Source organism: Scyliorhinus torazame, chromosome 3, assembly GCF_047496885.1.
Source record: "Scyliorhinus torazame isolate Kashiwa2021f chromosome 3, sScyTor2.1, whole genome shotgun sequence".
In the NCBI taxonomy this organism is placed as follows: Eukaryota; Metazoa; Chordata; class Chondrichthyes; order Carcharhiniformes; family Scyliorhinidae; genus Scyliorhinus; species Scyliorhinus torazame.
Genome location: NC_092709.1, coordinates 277,102,448 through 277,128,330, shown reverse-complemented (window position 1 = coordinate 277,128,330; position 25,883 = coordinate 277,102,448). Strand labels below are relative to the sequence as shown.

The 25,883-nt window shown below is 47.0% G+C and overlaps 1 protein-coding gene across 9 annotated transcripts in view; it reads left to right on the top strand.

Moving 5' to 3' along the window:
* The window catches only part of arid3c (AT rich interactive domain 3C (BRIGHT-like)), a 709,278-nt gene that overhangs the window by 649,959 nt on the left and 33,436 nt on the right, over positions 1 to 25,883 (top strand). For all 9 annotated transcript variants that reach the window (XM_072497280.1, XM_072497279.1, XM_072497273.1 and 6 more), the window contains exons 4-5: positions 3,489 to 3,672; positions 16,680 to 16,924. In XM_072497280.1, coding sequence (XP_072353381.1) covers positions 3,489 to 3,672; positions 16,680 to 16,924 — 429 coding nt within the window. The remainder of the gene's footprint in view (positions 1 to 3,488; positions 3,673 to 16,679; positions 16,925 to 25,883) is intronic.

The following is a 25,883-nucleotide window of genomic DNA, read 5'->3' as shown; positions in this document are numbered from 1 at the left end:
GGGCCAGCACGGCGCTGGAGCGGTTCACACTGCTCCAGCGTCCTTACGCGGCACCAAATGGGCGCCACGCCAACCCGCGCATGTGCAGTTGGGGCAGCCTAATCTTGCGCATGCGCAGTTGGGCCGCGCCATCCTGCGCATGAGCGGGGAACGTCTTACGCACGCCGGCCCCTCACCAACGTGGAGCCGGTGTTCTGGGGCAGCGCGCGCAAGGAGGTAGGCCTGGGGGGGGGGGCGGGAAAGGCCGGCCCGCCGATTGGTGGGCCCCGATCGGAGGCCACCCCGGTGAAGGAGCCCCCCCCCCCCCAACAGGCCGTCCCCCCAGCATTCCCGTAGAGTTCCCGCCGGGTGGGAGGGCAGAATAGCGGCCGCAATTTGTACACTTGGACTTAGGGCTAGGTTTCCTGATGCTGCCTCTGTAGGGTTGGATGGAGCCTCCTCTGCCTTGATTTCGCCATGACCAAAACCAAGATCCCTAGGTTACAGATCATTATATATTCACGATGAACTCTCAGCAGAATTCCCATGAACAAGTGAAAGCCTCCGCCCCCCGTCCCCTCCGCACGCCCCTCCCAAAAAAAGGTTTTGCTGCTGTAGAACCATTGCTGGAGCACCCATGGATAACATCAATAAAGGGGCCACAGGTTCACAAAGACTAGGCTTACACATTAATTGAAGGGCTCAATGGTCACTGAGGCCGTCACCAGGTAAGCCATTAGAAGGATATGAGATCTCTACTTGGCTTCCACTTTCTACGTTTCCCAACCCTGTGTTACCTTCGGCAGCTACCTTAGACTTGCTGTCATGTTCAGACAGCAGTCCAGGGGAGCAGCTGGAACACTGATGGATGGGAGGTAAATGGACTGGAGATGCAGGGGGCGATTCTCCGATATTGAGGCCAAGATTTTGCGCCGTCACGTTTCACGACGGCGCAAACAGGGCCCGGAGACGACCTATTCTGGCCCCCATGGCACTGGAGCAGTTCACACCGCTCCAGCATCCTGGCGCCGCGCCAACCCACACATGCGCAGTTGGGCTGCGCCATCCTGCGCATGTGTGGGGAACATCTTACGCACACCAGCCCCTCATCAACATGGAGCCGGTGTTCTGGGGCTGCGCGTGGAAGGAGGTAGGCCTGGGCGGGGGAAGGCCAGCCCGCCGATCGGTGGGGCCCGATCGCGGGCCAGACCCCATCGGAGCCCACCCCGGTGAAGGAGCCCCCCTCTCCCCCCCCTCCCACAGGCCGCCCCCCCCCCCCCCCCAGCGTTCCCGCAGAGTTCCCACCGGCAGAGACCAGGGGTGGACGGCGCCGGCGGGAATCTTTCGTGTCGTAGCGGCCGCTCGGCCCATCCGGCCAGAGACTCGCCGCTCACCGGTTCTCCGAGTGGCCCGGTGCGAATCGCGCGCCGCTGGTTTTCGGGGGGGTGGGAGAATCGCGTGCCGGGGTAGGGGCGGCATAGCGTGATTCGCACGGCGTCCCGGCGATTCTCCCACCCGGCGTGGGGGGGGAGAATAGCACCCGCAAGCTTTGACACCCCTACAATCATTCACATATACTTGTGTGGAAGGATTAGTGAGTGATATCACTGGCAAATGCAGAGAGAGGATATTCAGTTAAATGTGGTAGGCATCACTGCCTAATTTCACCACTTTTTTCTGCCTATGTTTTCCACCCTTGATTTTTGAAGATCGGGATATGAGTCCCTGAGTACAGAATCTGTAGCCTCTGACCTGCATTAGTAACCATGCGTTGAAAGTGATTGGTTCAGTTAAATTCTTGTGGTCGATATCATGGTGACAATTTTGGGGAAACAATGAGGTTCTGGTGTCATTGAAGATCAGAGGAAATTGGCTGAGCTTTTTCAAATTCAAGACCACCTTTCCCTGCTACTGTGGAATACACATCTAATGTATGCTTGTCACCACTTGTCAGCTCAGGCCTAATAAAAAAGCACTTCAAAATTGAAAAGTTGTCAATATTGTGAATGTTGCTGAACGGTGTGGAATCATAGCTTATTTCCCCAAACTAATGGGGTGAGGGAGGAGGGTGGTCATGGGTAACAATCAAGATGGTTGACTTGAAGATGCTGTGCTGAGCAGCTTTAAAAAAATTATTTGTTCATCGGACGTGGGTGTCGCAGGATGTGCCAGCATTTATTGGCCATCCCTAATTGCCCTTGAGGGACAGTTAAGAATCAACCACTTTTGCTGGAGTCACATATAGGCCCGACTAGGTAAGGATGGCAGATTTCCTTTCCTCAAGGACATTAGTGAATCAGGTGGGTTTTTACAACAATTGGCAATGGTTTCATGGTCGCCATTAGACTTTCAACTTCCAATTATTATTGATTTCAAATTTCACCATCTGCAATGGCGGGATTTGAACCTGGGACCCCAGAGTACTCTGGGTCTCTGGATTACTAGTCCAGTGACATTACTACTATGCCTCCACCTCCTACATGACGTCCTGGGACTGACCCGCAACAAAATTGTTCAGTGACAGTGTCTGCGTGGAAGTATTAAAACTCTTACTGTTGTCACTTTCCTTTGTTAAGGGTGCCCTGGAATTTCAACAAAGCCTAGACAGCAACATTGAGGCCCCAGTTACAAGCATAGTGAAAATCGACCCATAACTGAATTTCTCATTTTTAGTTGACTTTTTAAGGGAGTTAAGGGTTATGAGGGGAGGAGTGTGTGTTGAAAGACGCCAAAGTGGAGTTGCAACAGGAATGGCAGAGCAAGCTTGAAGGGATGAATGGCCTACTCCTGCTCCTAAGTCCTAAATTCTGATATTCATTGATCATTGGTTACCAACTTGAGCATTATTACAGATAGTTGGCTTCCACTCATGTGTTACATGATTAAACCAGACCAGTTCTATAAAATTGATAATATTGGTAGAATCTCATATTGCTAATGCTAGTCAGGCTGAATAGATACACCCATTAATTTATACTGCTCTAGTACAAAGATTCCCATAGTTTAACTGTTGAAATAAAGAATATAAGGCTTCAGAAGTGAAGTGATGAAAAAAGAAGAAAAAAAATAACAAAATAAGAGATGTAACTAAATACCTAGGAGCCACCTAGTATGATTTATTTTTCACACACCCAAACAATTTTCTAAAACTCAAAGCTTAGCGTCACCTAATCAATTCTTGTTTTGTCTCATCTCTTTTCTTCTTTACACTGGTGCAGTTTGGGCTGGCACCACACACCTGAGGTTCTCAACCAAAGCAAGTGAAGGTGAATATTCCAGATCTAGCTCCCCTTTAAATTATGTTGAACTGAATACAGCAGAAATTGTTATATTCATTATCTTTACAACATCAATACCACTAGGAGGGGAGTAAATATTTTTCCTTTTTGACAGAAAGTGAGCAATTAGGTGTTTTACTTTGTCAAATTAATTGGCCTACAGCTGTGGGATGTCTGTCGATTTGTTGAAGCTAATGTAATTGATTGTGGATATTTTTTTCATTTACACAGGGACTCCAGTGAATCGGATTCCCATCATGGCCAAGCAGGTGCTAGATCTGTACAGTCTGTATAAGCTTGTCACTGAAAAAGGTGGCTTAGTGGAAGTCATCAATAAGAAAATCTGGCGTGAAATCACCAAAGGCCTCAACCTCCCTACCTCTATTACCAGTGCTGCTTTCACCCTCAGAACCCAGTAAGTAAAAGGAAAAAATGTTTAATAGTTAGTATTGCAATCAGATCTGTTTGAGAAATATCCCTGATAGAGAAAGGTCGCCTGCAGTAAAGTGGGGGTGATTATTTAACATGCTGTATCAGGATAATAATCCATGGTTTTCTTAGCCTGCGGTTGTCCACTCAATGAACTGCCAAACTCAACTGGGCCACCAAGGGACGCAGGAAACAAAATAAAACGACTTTAGGAAAGCATAATTCAGAAATCAGATGCACAGTTTCAGGCAGTCAACACAAAATCATTGTTGACAGATGCACTGTGCTGATTGACTGTCTGCCTTTAGATCTGGAGGCAATGGATATAATGAAAAAAAACAGAAGAGAAGGTGCAATTAAAAACTATGAAGATTCGAGAAATCACCTGTCCACTGTAACCATATGTATATAAGACAAAATAAAAAAGATACAACAAGTTTTCTTTATATATCGTCTTCAACATAATTAAACATCTCAAAGTGCTGCAAAACAATATTTTTTTCAATTTAAAGTACCCAATTCATTTTTTTTTTCCAATTAAGGGGGAATTTAGAGTGGCCAATCCACCTAGCCTGCACATCTTTGGGTTATGAGAGTGAGACCCACACAGACATGGGGAGAATGTGCAAACTCCACATGGACAGTGATCCGGGGCCGGGATCGAACCTGGGTCCTCGGCGCCGTGAGGCTGCAGTGTCGCCGTAAAACAGTATTTGACAAAGAGATACCTAAGCAGAAATTAGGTCAGATGGCCAAAGAGAGGTAGATTTTAAGGAGGGTCTTAATGGAGGAAAGTGAGTTAGAGAGGTAGAGAGGTTGAAAGTGGAAATTCCAGAGCTTAGGATCTTGTCACCTGAAGGCGTGGCCACCACTGGTGGAGAATATAAATCCAGATGCACAATAGGCCAGAATTAGAGAAGCACAGGAGGATTGTGGGACTGGAGGAGATTACAGAGCTAAGAAGGATCAAGGCAATGGAGATTTGATGACAAGGGTGAAAGTTTTAAAATCAAGACATTGCTAGATTAATATTTGGCATGAATCCTTTCATCATAGTTCTTGAAAAGGACCCCATCTCCCATCTCATTAACACGTCTTTATCTTTCAGATGTTAACTGACACACTATGAGCTTTCAACATTCAATATTTTTATCACAGATTTCCAATATTGGTAGATTTTCTTTTATCCAAGATGAAAATGCCATAATATACACCAGTATATTATGGTGCAGACACACACACACACTGATGGACACACAGTGGGCCCAATCAACACACACAACACCGCAGCCAATCACCAGTGAGAGCACACACACTATAAAGACAGGGGGCATCAGAGTTCCCACTCATTCGAGTAGCAGCTAGCTGGGAGCACAGAGCTCACAGCCTGCAACACAGACATTCACCATGTGCTGAGTGCACCAACTGGTTAGGACAAGGCAAAGGTTTTTAGTTAAAGCTGGTATCGTATTTACCCACAATTCAAGTATGTTTAAATAGTTAACCTTTTAATAAAATAGTGTTGCACTACTTCAAGTGTTGGTGACCTGTATGTGATCCAGAACACCCAATACATCAGAAAATACTATTCACTTAGCAAGCCAGCAACCAAATTAAACTCCATAACATGCGAGCCCACAGGGCCAGCATCTTCAGTTACAGAAATAGTGGTTCAACATCAAAAATGGAGACAGAGGGTGCAAGGTAGGGCGGTAGCATGTGGAGAAACCTGCAAGGCTGTGTTATGTGGAGACCCAGATGATATTAATGGCAGGATCTCTTTAAATATCCTGTTGCAGTTTCCGGCCTGATAACTGGACAGATTGGCCGGAAGGTGGGAACACAAATAATTGGCAGGGGGCACAGTCTCTCACAGCTAGATGGGGGAAAGCTCGCACCACAGTCAGTGGCTGAGATTGTGATGGGGGTGGGGGGATGGCCTGAGGTTAGAGCTGTGATTGGGATGGAGAGGCCTTGGACCTGTAATCAGGGCGGGGGGAGTCTGTGAGATTGGAGTTGTGATTGGAAGGGGTGGGAAGAGATGGTGAGGTTAGGGTCTGGGAGCAGTGAGATGGGGACTAAAATCAGGAATGAACAGGCTACAGTGAGGCAGCAATCAGAAAGGGCAGGGTTTCCATGAGTGGAGGCTGCAATTGGGGATGATTCGAAGGCTGTAACAAGGAATCTGTGATTCGGAAAGGTTGAGCGTCTGTACGGTGGGAGCAGCAATCAAGAAGAGCGGGGGGGGGGGGGGGGGGCGGGGGGGTGAGATGGGGGTTGCAATCGGGAAGGTTTTAGAGTCTATGAGATAGAACTGCGTTTTGGAATGTTTTGGGGGCTGTGAGGTGGGGTTGTGACTGGGAAGAGTTGGGACTCTGTGAAATGGGGCTACCCCACTCTAGTCCCAATTTAATATTGTCAATCAGGTCCTGCTGGCAGCATTGGTCCATGAGCTGCCTGTTTAAATCAGGATCTCTCTTCCTTCTTGCGGTGTCCTGCTTGCTTGCTCAAAAGAGAAATTTAATTGGGGTTGAGGATGGAGGAAGCAGATTTGTGGGGATAGGGATAGGCGTCTTCAATTATTCAAACCCCTCCTGGAGTTTAGCCATTCAATTTCCACCAAATAGGAGGAGTTGTAATGGAAGGCACAACAGAAATTTATGCCAAGAAGGAGGAACTATACTAATGGAAGGACGAGGCAAACATAGCTGACATGGGAAGCCAGGGACAGAATAAAAGAAAAAGAAAAAGCATACAATGTGGCGAGAATTAGTGGGAAGCCAGAGGATGGGAAGCCTTTTAAAGCAAACAGAGGACAACTAAAAAAGCAATAAGAGGGGAGAAGATGAAATATGAGTGTAAGCTAGCTAGTTTAATAAAAGGAGATGGAGTTTTTTTTCAATATATACAAGGTAAGGGAGAGGCAAGGACGGACATTGTACCACTGCAAAAGGAGGCTGGAGAGGTAGTAATGGGGAACAAAGAAATGGTGGAGGAACTGAATAGGTACTTTGCATCAGTCTTCACAGTGGCAGACACCAGTGGCATACCAGAATTTCAATAGCGTCAAGGGGCAGAGGTGAGTAAAGTGACAATCACAAAATAGATGGTGATGGGGAAACTGAAAGGTCTGAAGGTGGGTGAATCACCCAGGCCAGATGGACTCCACCCCAGGGTTCTGAAGGTGATGGCTGGGGTGATTGTGAATACATTGGTGGTAATCTTTCAGGAATAATTGGAGTCAGGGAGGGTCCCAGGGGACTGGAAAATGGCTAATGTAACACCCCTTTTAAAGAAGGGAGGGAGACAGAAGACAGGAAATTATAGGCCGGTTAGCCTGACTTCATTCATTGATAAGATTTTAGACTCCATTGTTAAGGACTCTAAACAAGAGTCTTTTTCAGGATGGCAGCCGGTGACTGATAATGTTCCACAGGGGTCAGTTTGGACCTCAACTCTTCACGATATACATTAACGATCTGGAGGAAGGAACTGAGGACATCGTTGCTAAGTTTGTAGATGATACAAAAATATGTTGAGGCACAGGTAGTTTTTAGGAAGTGGGGAGGCTGCAGAAGGACTTGGTCAGGCTAGGAGAGTGGGCAACGAAGTGGCAGATAGGATACAATATGGAAAAGTATGCTGTTATGCACTTTGGTAAGAAGAATCGAGGCATACACTATTCACCCAATGGTGAAAGGCTTCAGAAATCTGAAGCACAAAGGGACTTAGCAGTCTTGGTTCACGATTCTCTTAAGGTTAACAGTTGGCAGTTAGGAAGGCAAATGCAATGTTAGCATCCATTTTGAGAGGGGTAGAATACAAGAGCAGGGATGTACTGCTTAGGCTGTATAAGTCTCTGGTCAGATCCCATTTGGAATATTGTGAGCAGTTTTGGGCCCCATATCTAAGGAAGGATATGCTGGCCTTGGAACAGGTCCAGAGGAGGTTCAATGATCCTGGGAATGAAGGGCTTGTCATATGAGGAGCAGCTAAGGTCTCTGGGTCTGTGCTCGATGGAGTTTAGAAGGTTGAGAGTGGATCCCATCGAAACTTACAGAATACTGAGAGGCCTAGATATCAGGAACATGGAGAAGATGTTTCAACTACTAGGAGAGACTAGAACCCAAGGCCACAGCCTCAGATTGAAGGGATGATCCTTTATAATGGAGATGAGGTGGAATTTCTTCAGCCAGGGGGTGGTGAATCTGTGAAACACATTGCCGCAGAAGGCTGTTGAGGCCAAGTGGCTGAACGTCTTTAAGATAGAAATAGATAGATTCTTGATTGATAAGGGGATCGGGTTATCGGGAGAAGGCAGGAGAATGGGGGTGAAAAACATATCAGCCATTATCTAATGGCAGAGCAGACTCGATGGACAAAATGGCCAGATTCTGCTCCAGTATCTTATGGTCTTGTATTTTGTCTGAATGAAGGAAATTGAAAACAAATTGAATTTAATGAAATATTTTGTGTAAAATTATGGCTTCATTGCTGATGTGTTTGTAGCACCATCGATCACACACGAGGCGAAACGTAAAGAACTTCAATCGAGTCTTTATTGAGCAGACTTGTTCAGACTCGTTCCCCAGCAGCTCAGTCACAGAATGCAGCTGCGGGGATTAACCCAGGTTCTTATACCCCGCCTATCTGGGTGGAGCCCAGTAGGCGGCGGATCCAATCGGGATCCACCATCTGTCCTCCAATGGCTCCTCGGCATTCATGGTGTACCGTATTACCCTTAATACATACCACCACATTCTCCCCTTGTTAAAAAAGAAACCGGCGGGGTGGTGGGTGGTATGGTGGTAGGGGTTTACAGGGTCGGTGCCTTAACCATTGAACTATATACAATCATGCCGCTTTTACTGGGCCTCCGAATTATTCACATTTTACCCGATTTGCAGCGTTAACTATTTACAACAATGCCGCTTTACTGGGCCACTGAATTATATACATCTTAAGTCGATTCGATGAGTCGAGATGGTGCTCTGGTCGCCCTTTCCGATCGTCTCGGCCTGGGTGGTGGTGGTGCTGGCTCGGGTCCGGTCGACTCTGGGAGCATCGTGCTGTCCCCCTCTGTTTCCTCACCCCTGGATGGGCCTGGGAGGAGAACTGATCCCCCCCGGGAAGGGGGTGGCAGTGGGGTGCACCGGCGGGAGTGAGGGAGAGGTGATTTGTGTTGGGGGGGGAGCTCCGGCGGGTGCCAGGTCCCGCAGAGAGACCGTGTCCTGTCAGCCGTCTGGGTACGCCATGTAGGCGTACTGCGGGTTTGCATGGAGTAGGTGTACCTTCTCCACCAGTGGGTCTGATTTGTGCGCCCGCACATGTTTCCGGAGCAGGATGGGTCCCGGGGCTGCCAGCCAGGTCGGAAGGGACGTTCCAGAAGCGGACCTCCTCGAGAAGACAAGGAGGCGCTCGTGAGGCATTTGGTTAGTGGTGGTACACAGCAGGGACCGGATAGAATGAAGGGCATCCGGGAGGACTTCCTGCCAGCGGGAAGTTGGGAGACTCCTAGACCGTAGGGCCAGTAGGACGGTCTTCCAGACCGTTCCGTTCTCCCTCTCTACATGTCCGTTCCCCCGGGGGTTGTAGCTCGAGGCTATGCCCTTACTGAGCAGGAATTGACGCAGCTCGTCACTCATGAAGGAGGACCCCCTGTCGCTATGGATGTAGGCGGGGAAACCGAACAGGGTAAAGATGGTGCCGATGGCCGCGGTCATGTCGGGGCAGGGGATGGCAAAGGGGAAGCGGGAGTATTCGTCAACGACGTTCAGAAAGTACGAGTTGCGATCAGTGGAGGGGAGGGGGCCTTTGAAGTCCAAACTGAGGCGTTCAAAGGGACGGGAAGCCTTTATCAGGTGCGCTCTATCTGGCCTGAAAAAATGCGGTTTGCATTCTGCGCAGATTTGGCAGTTCCTGGTGACTGTTTGGACGTCCTCGACGGAGTAAGGGAGGTTGCGGGCCTTTATGAAGTGGTAGAAACGAGTGACCCACGGGTGGCAGAGGTCCTCGTGGAGGGCTTGGAGACGGTCTACTTGTGCGTTGGCACAAGTGCCGCGAGATAGGGCATCGGACGGCTCGTTCAGCTTTCCGGGACGATACAAGATCTCATAATTGTAGGTGGAGAGTTCGATCCTCCACCGCAGGATCTTGTCGTTTTTTATCTTGCCCCGCTGTGCACTATCGAACATGAAGGCTACCGACCGTTGGTCAGTGAGGAGAGTGAATCTCCTACCGGCGAGGTAATGCCTCCAGTGTCGCACAGCTTCCACTATTACTTGTGCCTCCTTTTCCACTGAGGAGTGGCGGATTTCTGAAGCGTGCAGGGTTCGAGAGATGTAGGCCACGGGTCTGCCTGCTTGGTTGAGGGTGGCCGCCAGAGCTACATCCGATGCGTCGCTCTCGACCTGGAAGGGGAGGGACTCGTCGATGGTGCGCATCGTGGCCTTTGCGATATCCACTTTGATGCGGCTGAAGGCCTGGCGGGCCTCTGTCGACAGGGGAAAAGTAGTGGACAGGATTAGTGGGTGGGTCTTGTCTGCGTACTGGGGGACCCACTGGGCGTAATAAGAAAAGAAGCCCAGGCAGCGTTTCAGGGCTTTGGTACAGTGGGGGAGAGGGAACTCCATGAGGGGGTGCATGCGTTCGGGGTCGGGGCCTATCACTCCATTACGCACTACATAGCCAAGGATGGCTAGACAGTCGGTGCTAAACACTCATTTTTCCTCGTTGTAGGTGAGGGTGAGGGCGTTAGCGGTCTGGAGGAATTTTTGGAGGTTGGCGTCGTGGTCCTGCTGGTCGTGGCCGCAGATGGTGACGTTGTCGAGGTACGGGAACGTGGCCCGTAAACCGTGCTGGTCGACCATTCGGTCCATCTCCCGTTGGAAGACCGAGACTCCGTTCGTGACGCCGAATGGAACCCTTAAGAAGTGGTATAGCCGCCCGTCTGCTTCGAAGGCAGTGTACTTGCGGTCACCGGGGCGAATGGGGAGCTGGTGGTAGGCGGACCTAAGGTCCACGGTGGAGAAGACCTTGTACTGTGCAATCCGATTGACCATGTCGGATATGCGGGGAAGAGGGTACACATCTAGCTGCGTGTACCTGTTGATGGTCTGACTGTAGTCTACGACCATCCTTTGCTTCTCCCCTGTCTTCACTACTACCACCTGGGCTCTCCAGGGACTATTGCTGGCCTGGATTATGCCTTCCTTCAGCAGCCGCTGGACTTCGGACCTGATAAACATCCAGTCCTGGGTGCTGTACCGTCTGCTCCTAGTGGCGACGGGTTTGCAATCCGGGGTGAGGTTCGCAAACAGGGAGGACGGTTCGACCTTGAGTGTCGCGAGGCCGCAGGTAGTCAGTGGGCGTATAGGGCCGCCAAATTTGAATGTTAAGCTCTGGAGGTTGCATTGGAAGTCCAACCCCAGGAGGGTGGGAGCGCAGAGGTGGGGAAGGACGTACAGCCGGTAATTTTTGAACTCTCTCCCCTGCACCGTTAGGTTTGCGATGCAGAACCCTTTGATTTCAACAGAGTGGGACCCCACCGCCAGGAAAATTTTTTGGGTGCTTGGCCGAATTACAAGGGAACAGCGTCTTACCGTGTCCGGGTGAATAAAACTCTCCGTGCTCCCCGAGTCGATCAGACACGGCGTCTCGTGCCCGTTCACCAGCACCTTTGTCGTTGTCGTCTGGAGCGTCCGGGGCCGCAACTGGTCAAGGGTCACCGATGCCAAACGTGGTTGGTGTATCAGATTGTTGTCTTCAGGCAGTGTGGAGCCGTCCACGCTGGGGTCCTTGCTTGTCAGCCAAGATGGCGGTGTCCATGGATTGCACGCGGTCGGGGGTGGACAAAATGGCCGCTCCCATGAGTCGCAAGCGGCCGGGGGTGGACAAAATGGCCACTCCCATGGATCGCACGCGGCCCATGGGTAGGAAAATGGCGGCGCCCGTCCCCCCCTTGTGGTGTCCGGGGTCCAAAATGGCGGCGCCCGTTGACCGCCCGTGGGTCGCTGGGGGGGTTGAGCCGGTGGTCCCCTTTGTTCCCTGGAGATAGCGGCGACCCCACGGGACTGGCACACCGCTGCGTAGTGCTCCTTTGTACCGCAGCTTTTGCAGGTGGCCGAGCGGGCCGGGCAGCGCTGGCGGGGGTGTTTTGGCTGCCTGCAAAAATAGCAGCGGGGCCCCCCCCGGGTGGTCTGGGATTCTGGCTGCGCACGCTTGCGAAGGGGTGGGGGTTGCCGGGGGGTCGGTCGCGGCGGGGTCCACGGAGCCCAAGGGGCTGCAGCGCAGTCAGGGGCATAGGCGCGGGTGTTTTGGGAGGCCACGTCGAGGGAGGCTGCAAGGGCCCGTACCTCTGTGAGTCCGAGAGAGTCTTTCTCTAAAAGTCTCTGGTGAATTTGCGACAATGCCAAACCTGCTACGTAAGCATCTCTGATCAGGAGGTCCGCATGTTCGTTCGCCGTAACCGCTGGGCAGTTGCAGTTTCGTCCCAGGATCGTTAGAGCATTGATCCTGTCGTCTCGTCGCGAGCTGGTAGCATGCGTAGACCTGGTTGACGGGCTAATGTAGATCTCCTTCAGCAAGTTGAGCGCCGCTGGGAATTCCTCCGCGTCCTCGATGAGTGAGTAGATTTCGGGACTCACCCTGGAATGCAGGACCTGCATCTTCTGGTCTTCTGTTGGTCTGTCGGGGGCCGTTCGGAGGTATCCCTCAAAGCACGCCAGCCAGTGCGTAAATGCCGATGTTGCGTTAGCTGCTTGGGGGCCGATTCGCAGGCACTCCGGGGCAAACCGCAGCTCCATATTCCTTTTTAAGTCTGCTCAATAAATTGTAGCACCATCGATCACACACGAGGCGAGACGTAAAGAACTTCAATCGAGGCTTTATTGAGCAGACTTGTTCAGACTCGTTCCCCAGCAGCTCAGTCACAGAATGCAGCTGCGGGGATTAACCCAGGTTCTTATATCCCGCCTATCTGGGTGGAGCCCAGTGGGCGGCGGATCCAATCGGGATCCAGTGTCTGTCCTCCAATGGCTCCTCGGCATTCATGGTGTACCGTATTACCCTTAATACATACCACCACAGTGTTATTCATGAGTTTCTGTTCCTAACAGTGCAGGCACCTGTACTGTACTTTAGTTTGGCACATATTGAAACAGCCTTAATGATCATACCTATTGTAGATAAAGGCCACACATACATAGTTCAAAAGGTAGTTGTTATAGACTAATTTGTTGTGCCATTTCAAGTTAGTGAGTAACCATTGATGCTGAGACCAATTTTTGTATCATATAAGTTAAGTACTAGTCATTTCCAGACCTGAAACTGTTGTCCTGCAGGATGGAGACAGCAAGAGTAGAAACTTTGTTGAGCAATGGGGGAAATACATGACAGGCCTGTTTGGGAACTTAAAAACATCTAGAGCAAGAAAAGGCTGTTCTGACCAATAAAATTGGTTGCTTCCAATCAAATCTTTGTCTGTTTATTGGCATATTAAGACTTTGATTACAAAGTCAATTCCAAATCCTGTGAGCTAATTTGCCATTAATTCCAAGGTCCCAAATATTCTTTAACGCCTCACACAAGGAACATGATCATATTCTTTCTTAAAGTCAAAGGGAATAGTATCTACTTGCTAATCCTTGTTTATTATTTTAGTTATCTCCTATCAGGTAAGTTGATAAACAGTTATTGTTTCTGAAACCATTCTTGCAGTATCTACAGGTGAATCCTCACAAATTCCTGTCACATGCATTTATCATTTTCACTCCTATAACTCCATTATAGGAGATTCTACACATGTAGTTTGGTGTGTAATGTACAGCAGAATTTCTAGTATTTGGGGTGACTTCAATGGAATGAAGATTAGTAAAGGAATATTGGCCAGAAAGTGACAAATCGGAGATTGTCCATTTAAAAAATTATAATCTTTATTAGTGTGACAAGTAGGCTTGCATTAACACTGCAATTAAGTTACTGTGAAAATCCCCTAGTCACCACACTCTGGCGCCTGTTTGGGTACACAGAGGGAGAATTCAGACTGTCCAATTCACCTAACAAACATATTTTTCGGGACTTGTGGGAGGAAACCGGAGCACCCGGAGGAAACCAACGCAGACACGGGGACAACGTGCAGACTCCACACAGACAGTGACCCAAGCCGTGAATCGAACCCGAGTTCCTGACATTGTGAAGCAAAAGTGCAAGCCACTGTGCTACTGTGCCACTTTATACCCCTATCAAGGTTTAAAGTTCTTGCCTCCCAGCAGGAGAGGTCCACCTAACCCACAAATCCACAATATTCCATTGGTGCTTTAAATTCCTTCATTCAGGCAAAAATATCACTCAGAATTTCATTTGTTTTCAAGAATCCATCTAGTTCTCTTGTGAAACCCATTGGGGTTTTCTTGTTCCACAACTTGTGCCAGTGATCCATTCTACATGCTTTAAACATTTTAGTAAACTGATTTCTCCTGGATTTCCTCTTTTGATGTCTTTGATTTGCAGGTATAATCCCAGGTGCTGAAATCTTGCACATGGCAGGAAAATGTATTTCAATCCAATTTGTCAGAACACTTAATAATCTTGAACATTTGCATTATATATCCGGTCGGATGACTCTGTTTGAGAGAAAAGTATCAGAGAATAGAATCATAGAATCACAACAGTGCAGAAGGAAGCCATTTGGCCCATCGAGCCTACACCGACCCTCCAAAGGAACCCCCCACCCAGGCCCCACCCTATCACCATAAACCCACCTAACCAAAATTATGCTGCTTGTGGGGCACTCTGATACTACGAAAAGAGGCTGGATAAATGCAAATTTTTATTTTCTTTATCGATAATAAACTAACTGATCTACAATTTCCTAATTTATGTCCTGTTGCTATTTAGCATATTAGGCCTTCGTTATCTTCCATTACTTAAGTGTAGCCTTGTATTTAACCCTGAAAGAAATTACTGACAATATCAATTATATAATCACAAAAATGTCCTGACCCTCTATCCTAATTCTCAGGCTTAATCTTCCCTTAGATCTTGCATTTTGCCATCTGCATTTTGCTCAGTTTAAATATTTATCTGCTTGCTGTGAAAAACCTGCTGTTCTATTGTCCTTTTCATATAAACGCTGGGCGGGGTTTTCCGTCCCGCTGCACCAGATTTCTGGTGCGGCGCCCCCCTGGGATTCTCCTTCTGGCCAGCCGGCCAATGAGGTTTCCCATTGTGGGCAGCCCAACACCGTCGGGAAATCCCTGTGCTGCCAGCACAACGGAGAATCCCGACAGCGGAGAATCCAACCCGATGTTTCTGTCCATAAACATCTTCTGAAACCTCCATCAGGATCTTACATGTTTCAATAAGATCACCTCTCATTCTTCAAAACCCCAGTGCGCATAGACCCAACATACTCAATCTATCCTCATAAGACAAACCTTTCACCCTAATAATCAGCCTAGTGAACCATCTCTAAACTGCTTCCAAGGCAAGTATATCCTTCCTTAAGTAAAGAGACCAAAACCTTATGCACTACTCCCAGTACAGTCTCACCAATGCCTAGTACAGTGGTAACAAGACTCTTTATAAAAATCATTATTATATACTTTGTTCTATTTGTACTCAATCCAACTTTCAATAAAGGCCAATGTTCCATTTGTTTACCCAATTGCTTGCTGTACTTGGATGCTGACCTTTTTGTTATTCATAGATAAGGACACCCAGACCCCTTATAAATAATATTCTGTTTGTCTATTCTTCCCACCAAAGTGGACAATGTCACATTTTCCCACATTGTACTCCATGTGCCAAATATTTACCTATTCATTTAAACTATCTATATTCGTTTGGTCGAACAGAACTTGATTTGCTGAAAAATGAGGCATGTCAAAGTTTTTTGTCTTGCACTCACCTGGACACTACACAAGAATACCAATATAAGGGGAAAATAACAAATTATACTGAATGAGAAGAAAGTGTTGATTGGTTGGCAAATGCACTCAGATTGGTAAAGGTGTACCATGTGGAATGCACCAGGTGACTGAACTGCCAAGCATTTTTTGAAATTTAAACCAGGCAGTTTGACCCTAATTGGTCTAGGCATTGCCCTGAGGAATGAGCCAGCGAATGACTATCACTTATTTTGTTTAGCCTAAACGAGTGCACCATTTCCTCTCCTTCTCTCCACCTGGTCACTTCAGATTCCTCACTCGCCCCTCTTATCAGGGCCTGCCGGTGAGAATTCAGGATTACTCATAACCCTGAACTGCTGACTCCTCGGTGTTGGGGACTACTTAAAGATACAGCAGTGGTCACTACTCCCCAGTACTGCTGCTGGGATAATAGAGTTGCTGGCCATTTGATTGGCTAACAGCTCTCTTAGGCTGCACTTCCTCTCTGGCCCACCTCAAGCAAATTAAAAACCTGAAATATCTGTTAAATGCCACAGGACAAGTTAGACATGCATAGGGTGGGCTCGCCCCTGAACTTTAATAATAATAATAATAATCACTTATTGTCACAAGTAGGCTTCAATGAAGTTACTGTGAAAAGCCTTTATGTCAGGGTTGGGGAACAAACACTGACCCATTCCACATAAAATTCAGCCTCTAGTCAAATCTACCCCCAAAATGCATTATTCACCCAAAAGCTTGTTAAAGAAAGCTGGCTACCTCAACAGTACAATGCCTCGCAAGTTCAGTATGACTTTAATCATTCCCCAGAGTAGCCATTTTTAAAGATTGTAATTTAGTCGACACATCACACTAATGTTGTAAAAAGGGCTATTTCTGAGAATAAGCTAAAGATTTGCTATTAAGAATGTGCAGTAGGAAGTTTAATGTCAAGTTTACTATGTTTTGTGACGTGTTTCATGTTCGTGGTGGATGCAGTCTCTGAATTGTCATGGAGTACACATGGGTGTGAATGAGAATTAAGAAATATGAACTATTTTTCAAAATGTATTTGTACCTAATTATTTTTTTAATTGCCTTCCAGATATATGAAGTACCTATATCCATATGAATGTGAAAAGCGAGGTCTGAGCTCACCTGGTGAGCTACAGGCAGCTATTGATAGCAACAGACGAGAGGGTCGAAGGCAGAGTTATGGATCAACATTGTTTAATTACTCCCCTGTGGGGACGCCAACTATCTTATCCTCTCCTAAGATACAGATGCCTACCATAGCGATATCCACTCATAATGGCAGCCATATTAGCCATGGATATTCTATAAAGAAAGGTATTGTGTTTAGATTTTTACATCTAAAACTCTGATCTAATACAATAACACAGGGTGTGATTTAACGGCCCCGTTGCACCTGACTTTGTGTCAGGAAGAGGCCTCTCGCGAGATTTGCGACACTCAAAACCCCTCACGACATTTAATGGATTCTCGCAAGATGTCACGATCTGGATCTCGCCCTCATTGGGTGAGATTCAGATCAGCACGCTGGCACTGGCAGGCTGTCAGGGGCTCTGCCAGGATGGCACTGCCGGGGTGCCTGATTGGCACTGCCAGGGAAAGGCTCGGGGGTGGGTGCCTTACCAGGTGGAGAGGCGATGTTCCCGGGTCCTCCCCAAGGTTGGTGCGGGGGGGGGGGGGGAGGGGGGGGGGGGGGGGGGGGGGGGTGAAGTTGGGTCGTAAAGGGGGTGGGAAATATGGGGGTTGGGGGGGGGGGGCAGCCAGACAGAATGGTGCCCCGATCGCAAGGAGCTTTGCCTGCTGGGCTCAGCAGCAGGAAATGGCTCCAAGTGTGGCCTCAGCGGAAACTCCCCAACGCCAAAAAATCGGCAAAGTTACTTTGAATAGTGGGGTGTTTCTTGGGGCTGTAGCCGCCTAGAAACAACCCGCTAAACGCACCCAAAATGGGACATAGATTCTTTTCCAGTTAAAATGCGGCCACAATCTTTAAAAGGCACAATGTCACACATTTCTATCCAGATGCAGGGTGAAATATTCCAGGTACTCAAATTGTTTTGTCCATTGAGTTAAACATTTTAAATGGATTTACTTATTTGCAGTGGATGTGCTGTAATTTGGACCATGGGCCTCTTCGTCAAGAGTTCATCTTATTGATGGACAGAGTTCAGGAATGAGAATGTGCATTGATACAATCCTAATAAGGATCTATGCCATAGCATCTCTCAAACAAATCCTTCAAATAATCATGTGAGGAACACTATTTGGTGTCAGCCATATCAGTTATCTTACTTCTTTCTTATGTGCATATATATATATATACATACATAATATACAAAGAATGTTTAGGTTGTTGCTGTGTAAGAGCAATGCAGTTTTACACCATAGCACACTTTGTTAATAACTGTCACTAATAATTGCTTTTAAAGTTTGCTTATCTATAACATGGAAAATAATGCATATTGAGGAGGGGGTCGTAACTTAATCAAAATTTCAGATGTTATAAACAGTAAAAATAGGAAGATCTAAAGAGACATCCGAACACTCAGATCAGGCCAATGGCACACAAGAACACAAGAAATAAAAGTAGACCATTGGTCGTCGAGCCTGCTCTGCCATTTAACATGATTTTGGGCTGATCTTGGGCTTCAACACAATACACCTTCCTGAGGAATGGGAGGAAACCGGAACACCCAGAGGAACCCCACGCAGACACGGGAAGAATGTGCAGACTCCGCACAGGCTGTGACCCAGCCGGGAATCGAACCTGGGACCCTGGAGAGTGAAGCTACAGTGCTAACCACTGTGCTACTGTGCTGCCACATAGTTCTCCAGGTATGATCATTCCAAAACCCTGTACAATCGCAGCAAGACTCATGTATTCTTGAGCTCCAATCTCGTTCCAGAAAGGCCAACAAGCCATGTGCCTTTTGATTACTAGCTGCACCTGCATGGGCAGCAGGGTAGCATAGTGGTTAGCACTATGGCTTCACAGCACCAGGGTCCCAGGTTTGATTCCCGGCTTGGGTCACTGTCTGTGCGGAATCTGTACGTTCTCCCCGTGACTGCACGGGTTTCCTCCGGGTGCTCCGGTTTTCTCCCACAAGTCCCAAAAGACGTGCTTGTTAGGTGAATTGGACATTCTGAATTCTCCCTCTGTCTACCTGAACAAGCGCCGGAATGTGGCGACTAGGGGCTTTTCACAGTAACTTCATTACATTGTGAATGTACTTGTGACATTAAAGATTTTATTTTTTTAATTTTATGCTAACTTTCTGTGTTCTGTGTACAAATCACTTTAAAAATTAACACACAGAAGCTTCACACCTTTTCAAAAAATATTATGTTTTTCTATTCTTATGACCAACATGAATAACTTGACACTTTCCTACACTATGCTCCATCTGCCACCACCTTGTTGCCCATTTGCTCAGCACACCCATATCTATTTTCAGCCTCTCTGTGTCCTCCTCACAGCTCATCGTCTCTCCTAGCTTGGTATCAGCAGCAAACGTAGATACATTACCCTCTGTCACTTCATCTAAGTCATTAATGTGGATTGGAAATAGCTGAGGTCCCTGGAGTGTTCCTTTTGGCACTCCGCTATTCACTGCTTGCAAACCTGAAAAATCCCCGCTGATGCCCACTCTCTGCTTTCTAGCTGTTCACCAATCCTCTATCCATGCTAAAATATCACCCGAACGCATGAGCCTTTATCTTGCTATTAATCTTTTGTTTGGCACCTAGAACATAGAAAATTACAGCGCAGTACAGGCCCTTCGGCCCTCGATGTTGCGCCGACCTGTGTAACCACTCAAAAGCCCATCTATACTATTCCCTTATCATCCATTTGTCTATCCAATGACCATTTGAATGCCCTTAGTGTTGGCGAGTCCACTACTGTTGCAGGCAGGGCATTCCACACCCTTACTGCTCTCTGAGTAAAGAACCTACCTCTGACATCTGTCTTCTATCTATCTACCCTCAATTTAAAGCTATGTCACCTCGTGCTAGACATCACCATCCGAGGAAAAAGGCTCTCACTGTCCACCCTATCCAATCCTCTGATCATCTTGTATGCCTCAATTAAGTCACCTCTTAACCTTCTTCTCTCTAAGGAAAACAGCCTCAAGTCCCTCAGCCTTTCCTCATAAGATCTTCCCTCCATACCAGGCAACATTCTGGTAAATCTCCTCTGCACCCTTTCCCATGCTTCCACATCCTTCCTATAATGCAGCGACCAGAATTGGACGCAATACTCCAAATGCGGCCGCACCAGAGTTTTGTACAGCTGCAACATGACCTCATGGCTCCTAAACTCAATCCCTCTGCCAATAAAAGCTAACACACCGTACGCCTTCTTAACAACCCTCTCAACCTGGGTGGCAACTTTCAGGGATCTATGTACATGGACACCGAGATCTCTCTGCTCATCCACACTGCCAAGAATCTTACCATTAGCCCAGTACTCTGTCTTCCTGTTATTCCTTCCAAAATGAATCACCTCACACTTTTCTGCATGAAACTCCATTTGCCACCTCTCAGCCCAGCGCTGCAGCTTATCTATGTCCCTCTGTAACTTGTAACATCCTTCTGCACTGTCCACAACTCCACCGACTTTAGTGTCATCTGCAAATTTACTCACCCATCCTTCTACGACCTCCTCCAGGTCATTTATAAAAATGACAAACAGCAGTGGCCCCAAAACAGATCCTTGTGGTACACCACTAGTAACTGGACTCCAGTCTGAACATTTCCCATCAACCACTACCCTTTGTCTTCTTCCAGCTAGCCAATTTCTGATCCAAACTGCTAAATCACCCTGAATCCCATGCCTCCATATTTTCTGCAGTAGCCTACCGTGGGGAACCTTCTCAAACGCTTTACTGAAATCCATATACACCACATCAACTGTTTTACCCTCATCCACCTGTTTGGTCACCTTCTCAAAGAACTCAATAAGGTTTGTGAGGCATGACCTACCCTCCACAAAACCGTGTTGACTATCTCTAATCAAATTATTCCTTTCTCGATGATTATAAATCCTATCTCTTATAAACCTTTCCAAGATTTTGCCCACAACAGAAGTAAGGCTCACTGGTCTATAGTTACCAGGATTGTTTCTACCCCCCTTCTTGAGCAAGGGGACAACATTTGCTATCCTCCAGTTTTCTGGCACTATTCCTGTAGACAAAGATGGCTTAAAGATCAAAGCCAAAGGCTCAGAATCTCCTCCCTAGCTTCCCAGAGAATCCTAGGATAAATCCCATCCGGCCCAGGGGACTTATCTATTTTCACACTTTCCAGAATTGCTAACACCTCCTACTAATGAACCTCAAGCCCTTCTAGTCTAGTAGCCTGAATCTCAGTATTCTCCTCGACAACATTGTCTTTTTCCTGTGTGAATACTGACAAAAAATATTCATTTAGCACCTCTCCTATCTCCTCGGACTCCAAGCACAACTTCCCACGACTGTCCTTGACTGGCCCTACTCTTACCCTAATCATTTGTTTATTCCTGACATATCTATAGAAAGCTTTAGAGTTATCCTTGATCCTACCTGCCAAAGACTTCTCATGTCCCCTCCTGGCTCTTCTTAGCTCTCTCTTTAGGTCCTTCCTGGCTAACTTGTAACTCTCGAGTGCCCTAACTGAACCTTCATGTCTCATCTTTACATAAGCCTCCTTCTTCCTCTTGACAAGTGTTTCAACTGCTTTAGTGAACCACGGTTCCCTTGCTCAACCACTTACTCCCTGCCTGACAGGTACATACTTACCAAGGACACGCAGTAGCTGTTCCTTGAACAAGCTCCACATTTCCATTGTGTCCATCCCCTGCAGTTTTCCTCTCCATCCGATGCACCCTAAGTCTTGCCTCATCGCATCATAATTGCCTTTCCCCCAGATATAACTCTTGCCCTGCGGTATATACCTTCCCTTTCCATCACTAAAGTAAATGTAATTGAATTGTGGTCACTATCACCAAAGTGCTCACCTACCTCCAAATCTAACACCTGTCCTGGTTCATTACCCAGTACCAAATCCAATGTGGCCTCGCCTCTCGTTGGCCTATCTACATACTGTGTCAGGAAACCCTCCTGCACACATTGGACAAAAACGGACCCATCTAAAGTACTCGAACTATCGCTTTTCCAGTCAATATTTGGAAAGTTAAAGTCCCCCATAACAACTACCCTGTTGCTTTCGCTCCTATCCAGAATCACCTTTGCAATCCTTTCCTCTACATCTTTGGAACTTTTCGGAGGCCTATAGAAAACCCCTAACAGGGTGACCTCTCCTTTCCTATTTCTAACCTCAGCCACTTGACAACAGCTCCTCCACAAACCACCTTCAAGTTAGGGTGAGCACAATGGTGTATGCAAATTTCCCCCGCAACAGCCAATCAGAAGCTCCACTCTACTGCCCTCTGCTGGATGCTAGTCTTCACTTGAACAGCTAGGGTCTCTTGCTCAGGTACACCTTCAAGTTAGGGTAAGCACAACAGCATATGCAAATTTCCCCTGCAACAGCCAATCAGCAGCTCCGCTCTACTGCCCTCTGCTGGATGCTTGTCTTCACTTGACCAGCTAGGGTATCTTGCTCAGGTACACCTTCAAGTTAGGGTGAGCACAACAGGGTATGCAAATTTCCCCCGCAACAGCCAATTAGCAGCTCCACTCTACTGCCCTCTGCTGGATGCTTGTCTTCACTTGAACAGCTAGGGTCTCTTGCTCAGGTACACCTTCAAGTTAGGGTAAGCACAATGGCATATGCAAATTTCCCCTGCAACAGCCAATCAGCAGCTCCGCTCTACTGCCCTCTGCTGGATGCTTGTCTTCACTTGAACAGCTAGGGTATCTTGCTCAGGTACACCTTCAAGTTAGGGTGAGCACAACAGGGTATGCAAATTTCCCCCGCAACAGCCAATTAGCAGCTCCGCTCTACTGCCCTCTGCTGGATGCTTGTTTTCACTTGAACAGCTTGGGTCTCTTGCTCAGGTACACCTTCAAGTTAGGGTGAGCACAACGGCATATGCAAACTTCCCCCGCAACAGCCAATCAGCAGATACGCTCTACTGCCCTCTCCTGGATGCTTGTCAAATGCCTTCTGGAAAACCAGATTCGCCTAGATTACCTTATGAGGTACATCCTCAAAAACTTTCTAATAAAATGGTCAAAGAGGATTTCCCCTTAGTAAAACCATGTTGGCTTGTTTTAATCATACTATGCTTTTCTAAGTACATTGTTCAGACTTCCTTCATAATAAATTCCCAACAACTGGCATTAGACTAACTGGCCTGTATTTCTCTGTTTTTTTCTCTCCTTTCTTGAGAAGCAGTGTAACAATTGACAACTTCCAATCTCATGGGACTGTTCCCGAATCTAAGGAATGTTGGAAAATTATAGCCAGTGCATTCATTATCTTTGTAGCTATCTCTTTTAAAACCCTAGACCATCAATTCCTGGGGATTTGCCAGATTTTAGTCCCTTAAACTTTTCTTAATTTTTAAAATTCATTTGTGGGATGTGGATGTCACTGGCCAGCATTTATTACTCATTTCAAGGTGCCCTTCAGAAGGTGGTTGTGGGCTGCCTTCTTGAACCGCTGCAATCTTTGAGATGTAGGTACACCAACAATGCTGTTCACCAATACATTTTCTTTGCCGATATTAATTTCCTAAACTTCCTCACTTTTTAACCTCCAGGTTACTGTCTGTTTCTAGAATGAAACTTGCGTCTTCTATTGTGAAGACAGACAGAAAATACTTGCTCAATGCCTCGGCTATTTCCCCATTCCCCTTGATAATTTCTCCTGTCTTTGCTTCTAAGGAACCAACATTTACTTTAGCTACCCTCTTCCTTTTTATATACATATAACAGCCCTTAAAATATGTTTTATATTTCTGGCTACTTTACTCTCATATTCTATATTTTCCCTTTTTATCAACTTTATGGTAGTCCTCTGCTGGTTTCAAAAACATTCCCAATCCTCAGACTTGTTCCTGTTATTTTCAACATTGTAAGCCCCTTATTTTAATCTAATGCAATCCTTAACTTCCTGACTAAGCCATGGATGGATCTTTCTTGCTCAGTTTTTGATTTTCAATGGATTGTATTTTTGTTGAAGATTTTGAATTATTTCTTTAAAAGTTTCCCATTGTTCATTTATCTCCATACCTGTTAGTTTATTTTCTGAATTAACTTTAGCCAATCCTGTGTAATTGACTGTTTATATTTAAGATGTTTTACAATTTATTGACGGGTGTGGGTGTTGCTGGCTAGGCCACAATTTATTGCCCGTTGCTAATGGCACTTGAGAAGATGATGGTCAGCTGCCATCATGGACTGCAGCAGTCAATTTGTCTTTGTATTTCTAAATCTCTATTCACTTGAACCCTCCTCTGGTAGTTTAAATCCCTGTCCACAGTCTCAGTTCAAGGAATAGACCACTCTTCCCCGAGTACTGCTGCTGGTGCCCCATGAATCAAAATCCCTTCTTCCCACATTACCCTCTGAGCCTTGTGCTTAATTCTCTAATCTGCTTGACTTCATTTCATTTCATTTATGCCAATTGGTGCATGGTTCAGGTAATAATCCAGAAATGATTACCTAAGATGTTCTGCATTTTAATTTTAACTCCAACTCCTCAAATTCTCTTAGCAGAGCATCATTCCTGGTTCTACCTTTGTCATTGCTTCCCACGTGGACCACAACAACTGGATCCTCCCCCTCCCATGCCAAGTTCCTCTTCAGTCATGAAGAGATGGCCTTAGCCTGGCACAGGCAGGCAAAACAGCCTTCAGAGCTCCCCGTCGTGGCTACAGAGAACAGCATCTATCCCCCACATTCTCCTCACTCCCCCCATTTTAATGGCAGCCATCACCATGGTACAATGGCCAGACCTCACATCTGCCATCCAGTCCTTCTCCTCATCCACACAGGTAGCAAGCACCTCGTATCTGTTGGACAAAGACAGGGGCTGAGGCTCCTCCTTTACAACATATTGTTTCATCATACTTGCCTGACACCTTCCTGTCCATGACCATTGACCAACTCTAAGGTTCTGCCTAACTTAAGGAGTGTGACTACCTTCTGGTAGTCCAGGGAATTCTCCATCCACCTGATGGCCTGCAGTGTCCGCAACTCAGCCCAAGTTGCTTAAGCTGCAGACAATTACTGCAGATGTCGTTGTCTAGGCTTGCAAAGCATTTCTCAGGTTCTCACATGCTGCAGTCATGGCACACCACCAGCCTGCCATGTCTGTCCAACCTTATTTATTTAATTAGTCAATTAGTTAGCAATTCACACAAATAAAGTAAAAGAAAGTTGCACTCACCTAGCTTGCAGACAAGGAAGACAACTCACCAATTACTGGAGGCTTTATAAAGGGAAGTACCTCTTTGATTTGATTTGATTTCATTGATTGTCACATGTACCGAAGTACAGTGAAAAGTAATTTTCTGCGGCCAAGGGAACCTACACAGTACGTACATAGTAGACAAAAAAGAATAATCGACAGAATATATTGACAAATGTTATATCGACCAACAGTGATTTTTTACAGTGCAGAATAAGAGGCCAAACACAGCAAATACATGAGCAAGAACGGCATAGGGTGTCATGAATAGTTTTCTCACAGGGAACATATCAATCTGAGGGAGAGTCATTGAGGAGTTTAGTAGCTATGGGGAGGAAGCTGTTCCTATGTCTGGATGTGCGGGTCTTCAGACTTCTGTATCTTCTGCCAGAAGACGTCTGGAAGAAGGTGTAGCACAATCAATCACTCACGAGACGAGATGAGACGGACTCAATCGATGGCTTTATTACGAAGACTTGTTCCCCAGCAGCACAGTTACAGAATACGGCTGCTGGGAGAACCCGGGCTCCTATACTCCGCCTTACTGGGTGGAGCCAGTAGGCGGCTGATCCAATCGGGACCCGGCGTCTATCCACCAATAGCCTCTCGGCATCACAGGGTACCGTAATATCCCTAATGCATACCACCACAGAAGGCAAAGCCTGGGTGGGAGGGATCTCTGACGATGCTGTCTGCCTTCTTGAGGCAGCAGGAGGTGCAGACAGAATCAATGTGAGGATGGCAAGTTTGTGTGATGTGTTGGGCTGGGTTCAACGCACTCTGCAGTTTCTTGTGCACCTCTGCACCAAATTCCCACCTGAACCAAATTCCCAACTACATGTATACTTCTCACCCCAGCAGCATCTCCTCTCCCTACGTCCTTACTGTTATTCTATGGTTGATAGGTATGATGTTGATGATT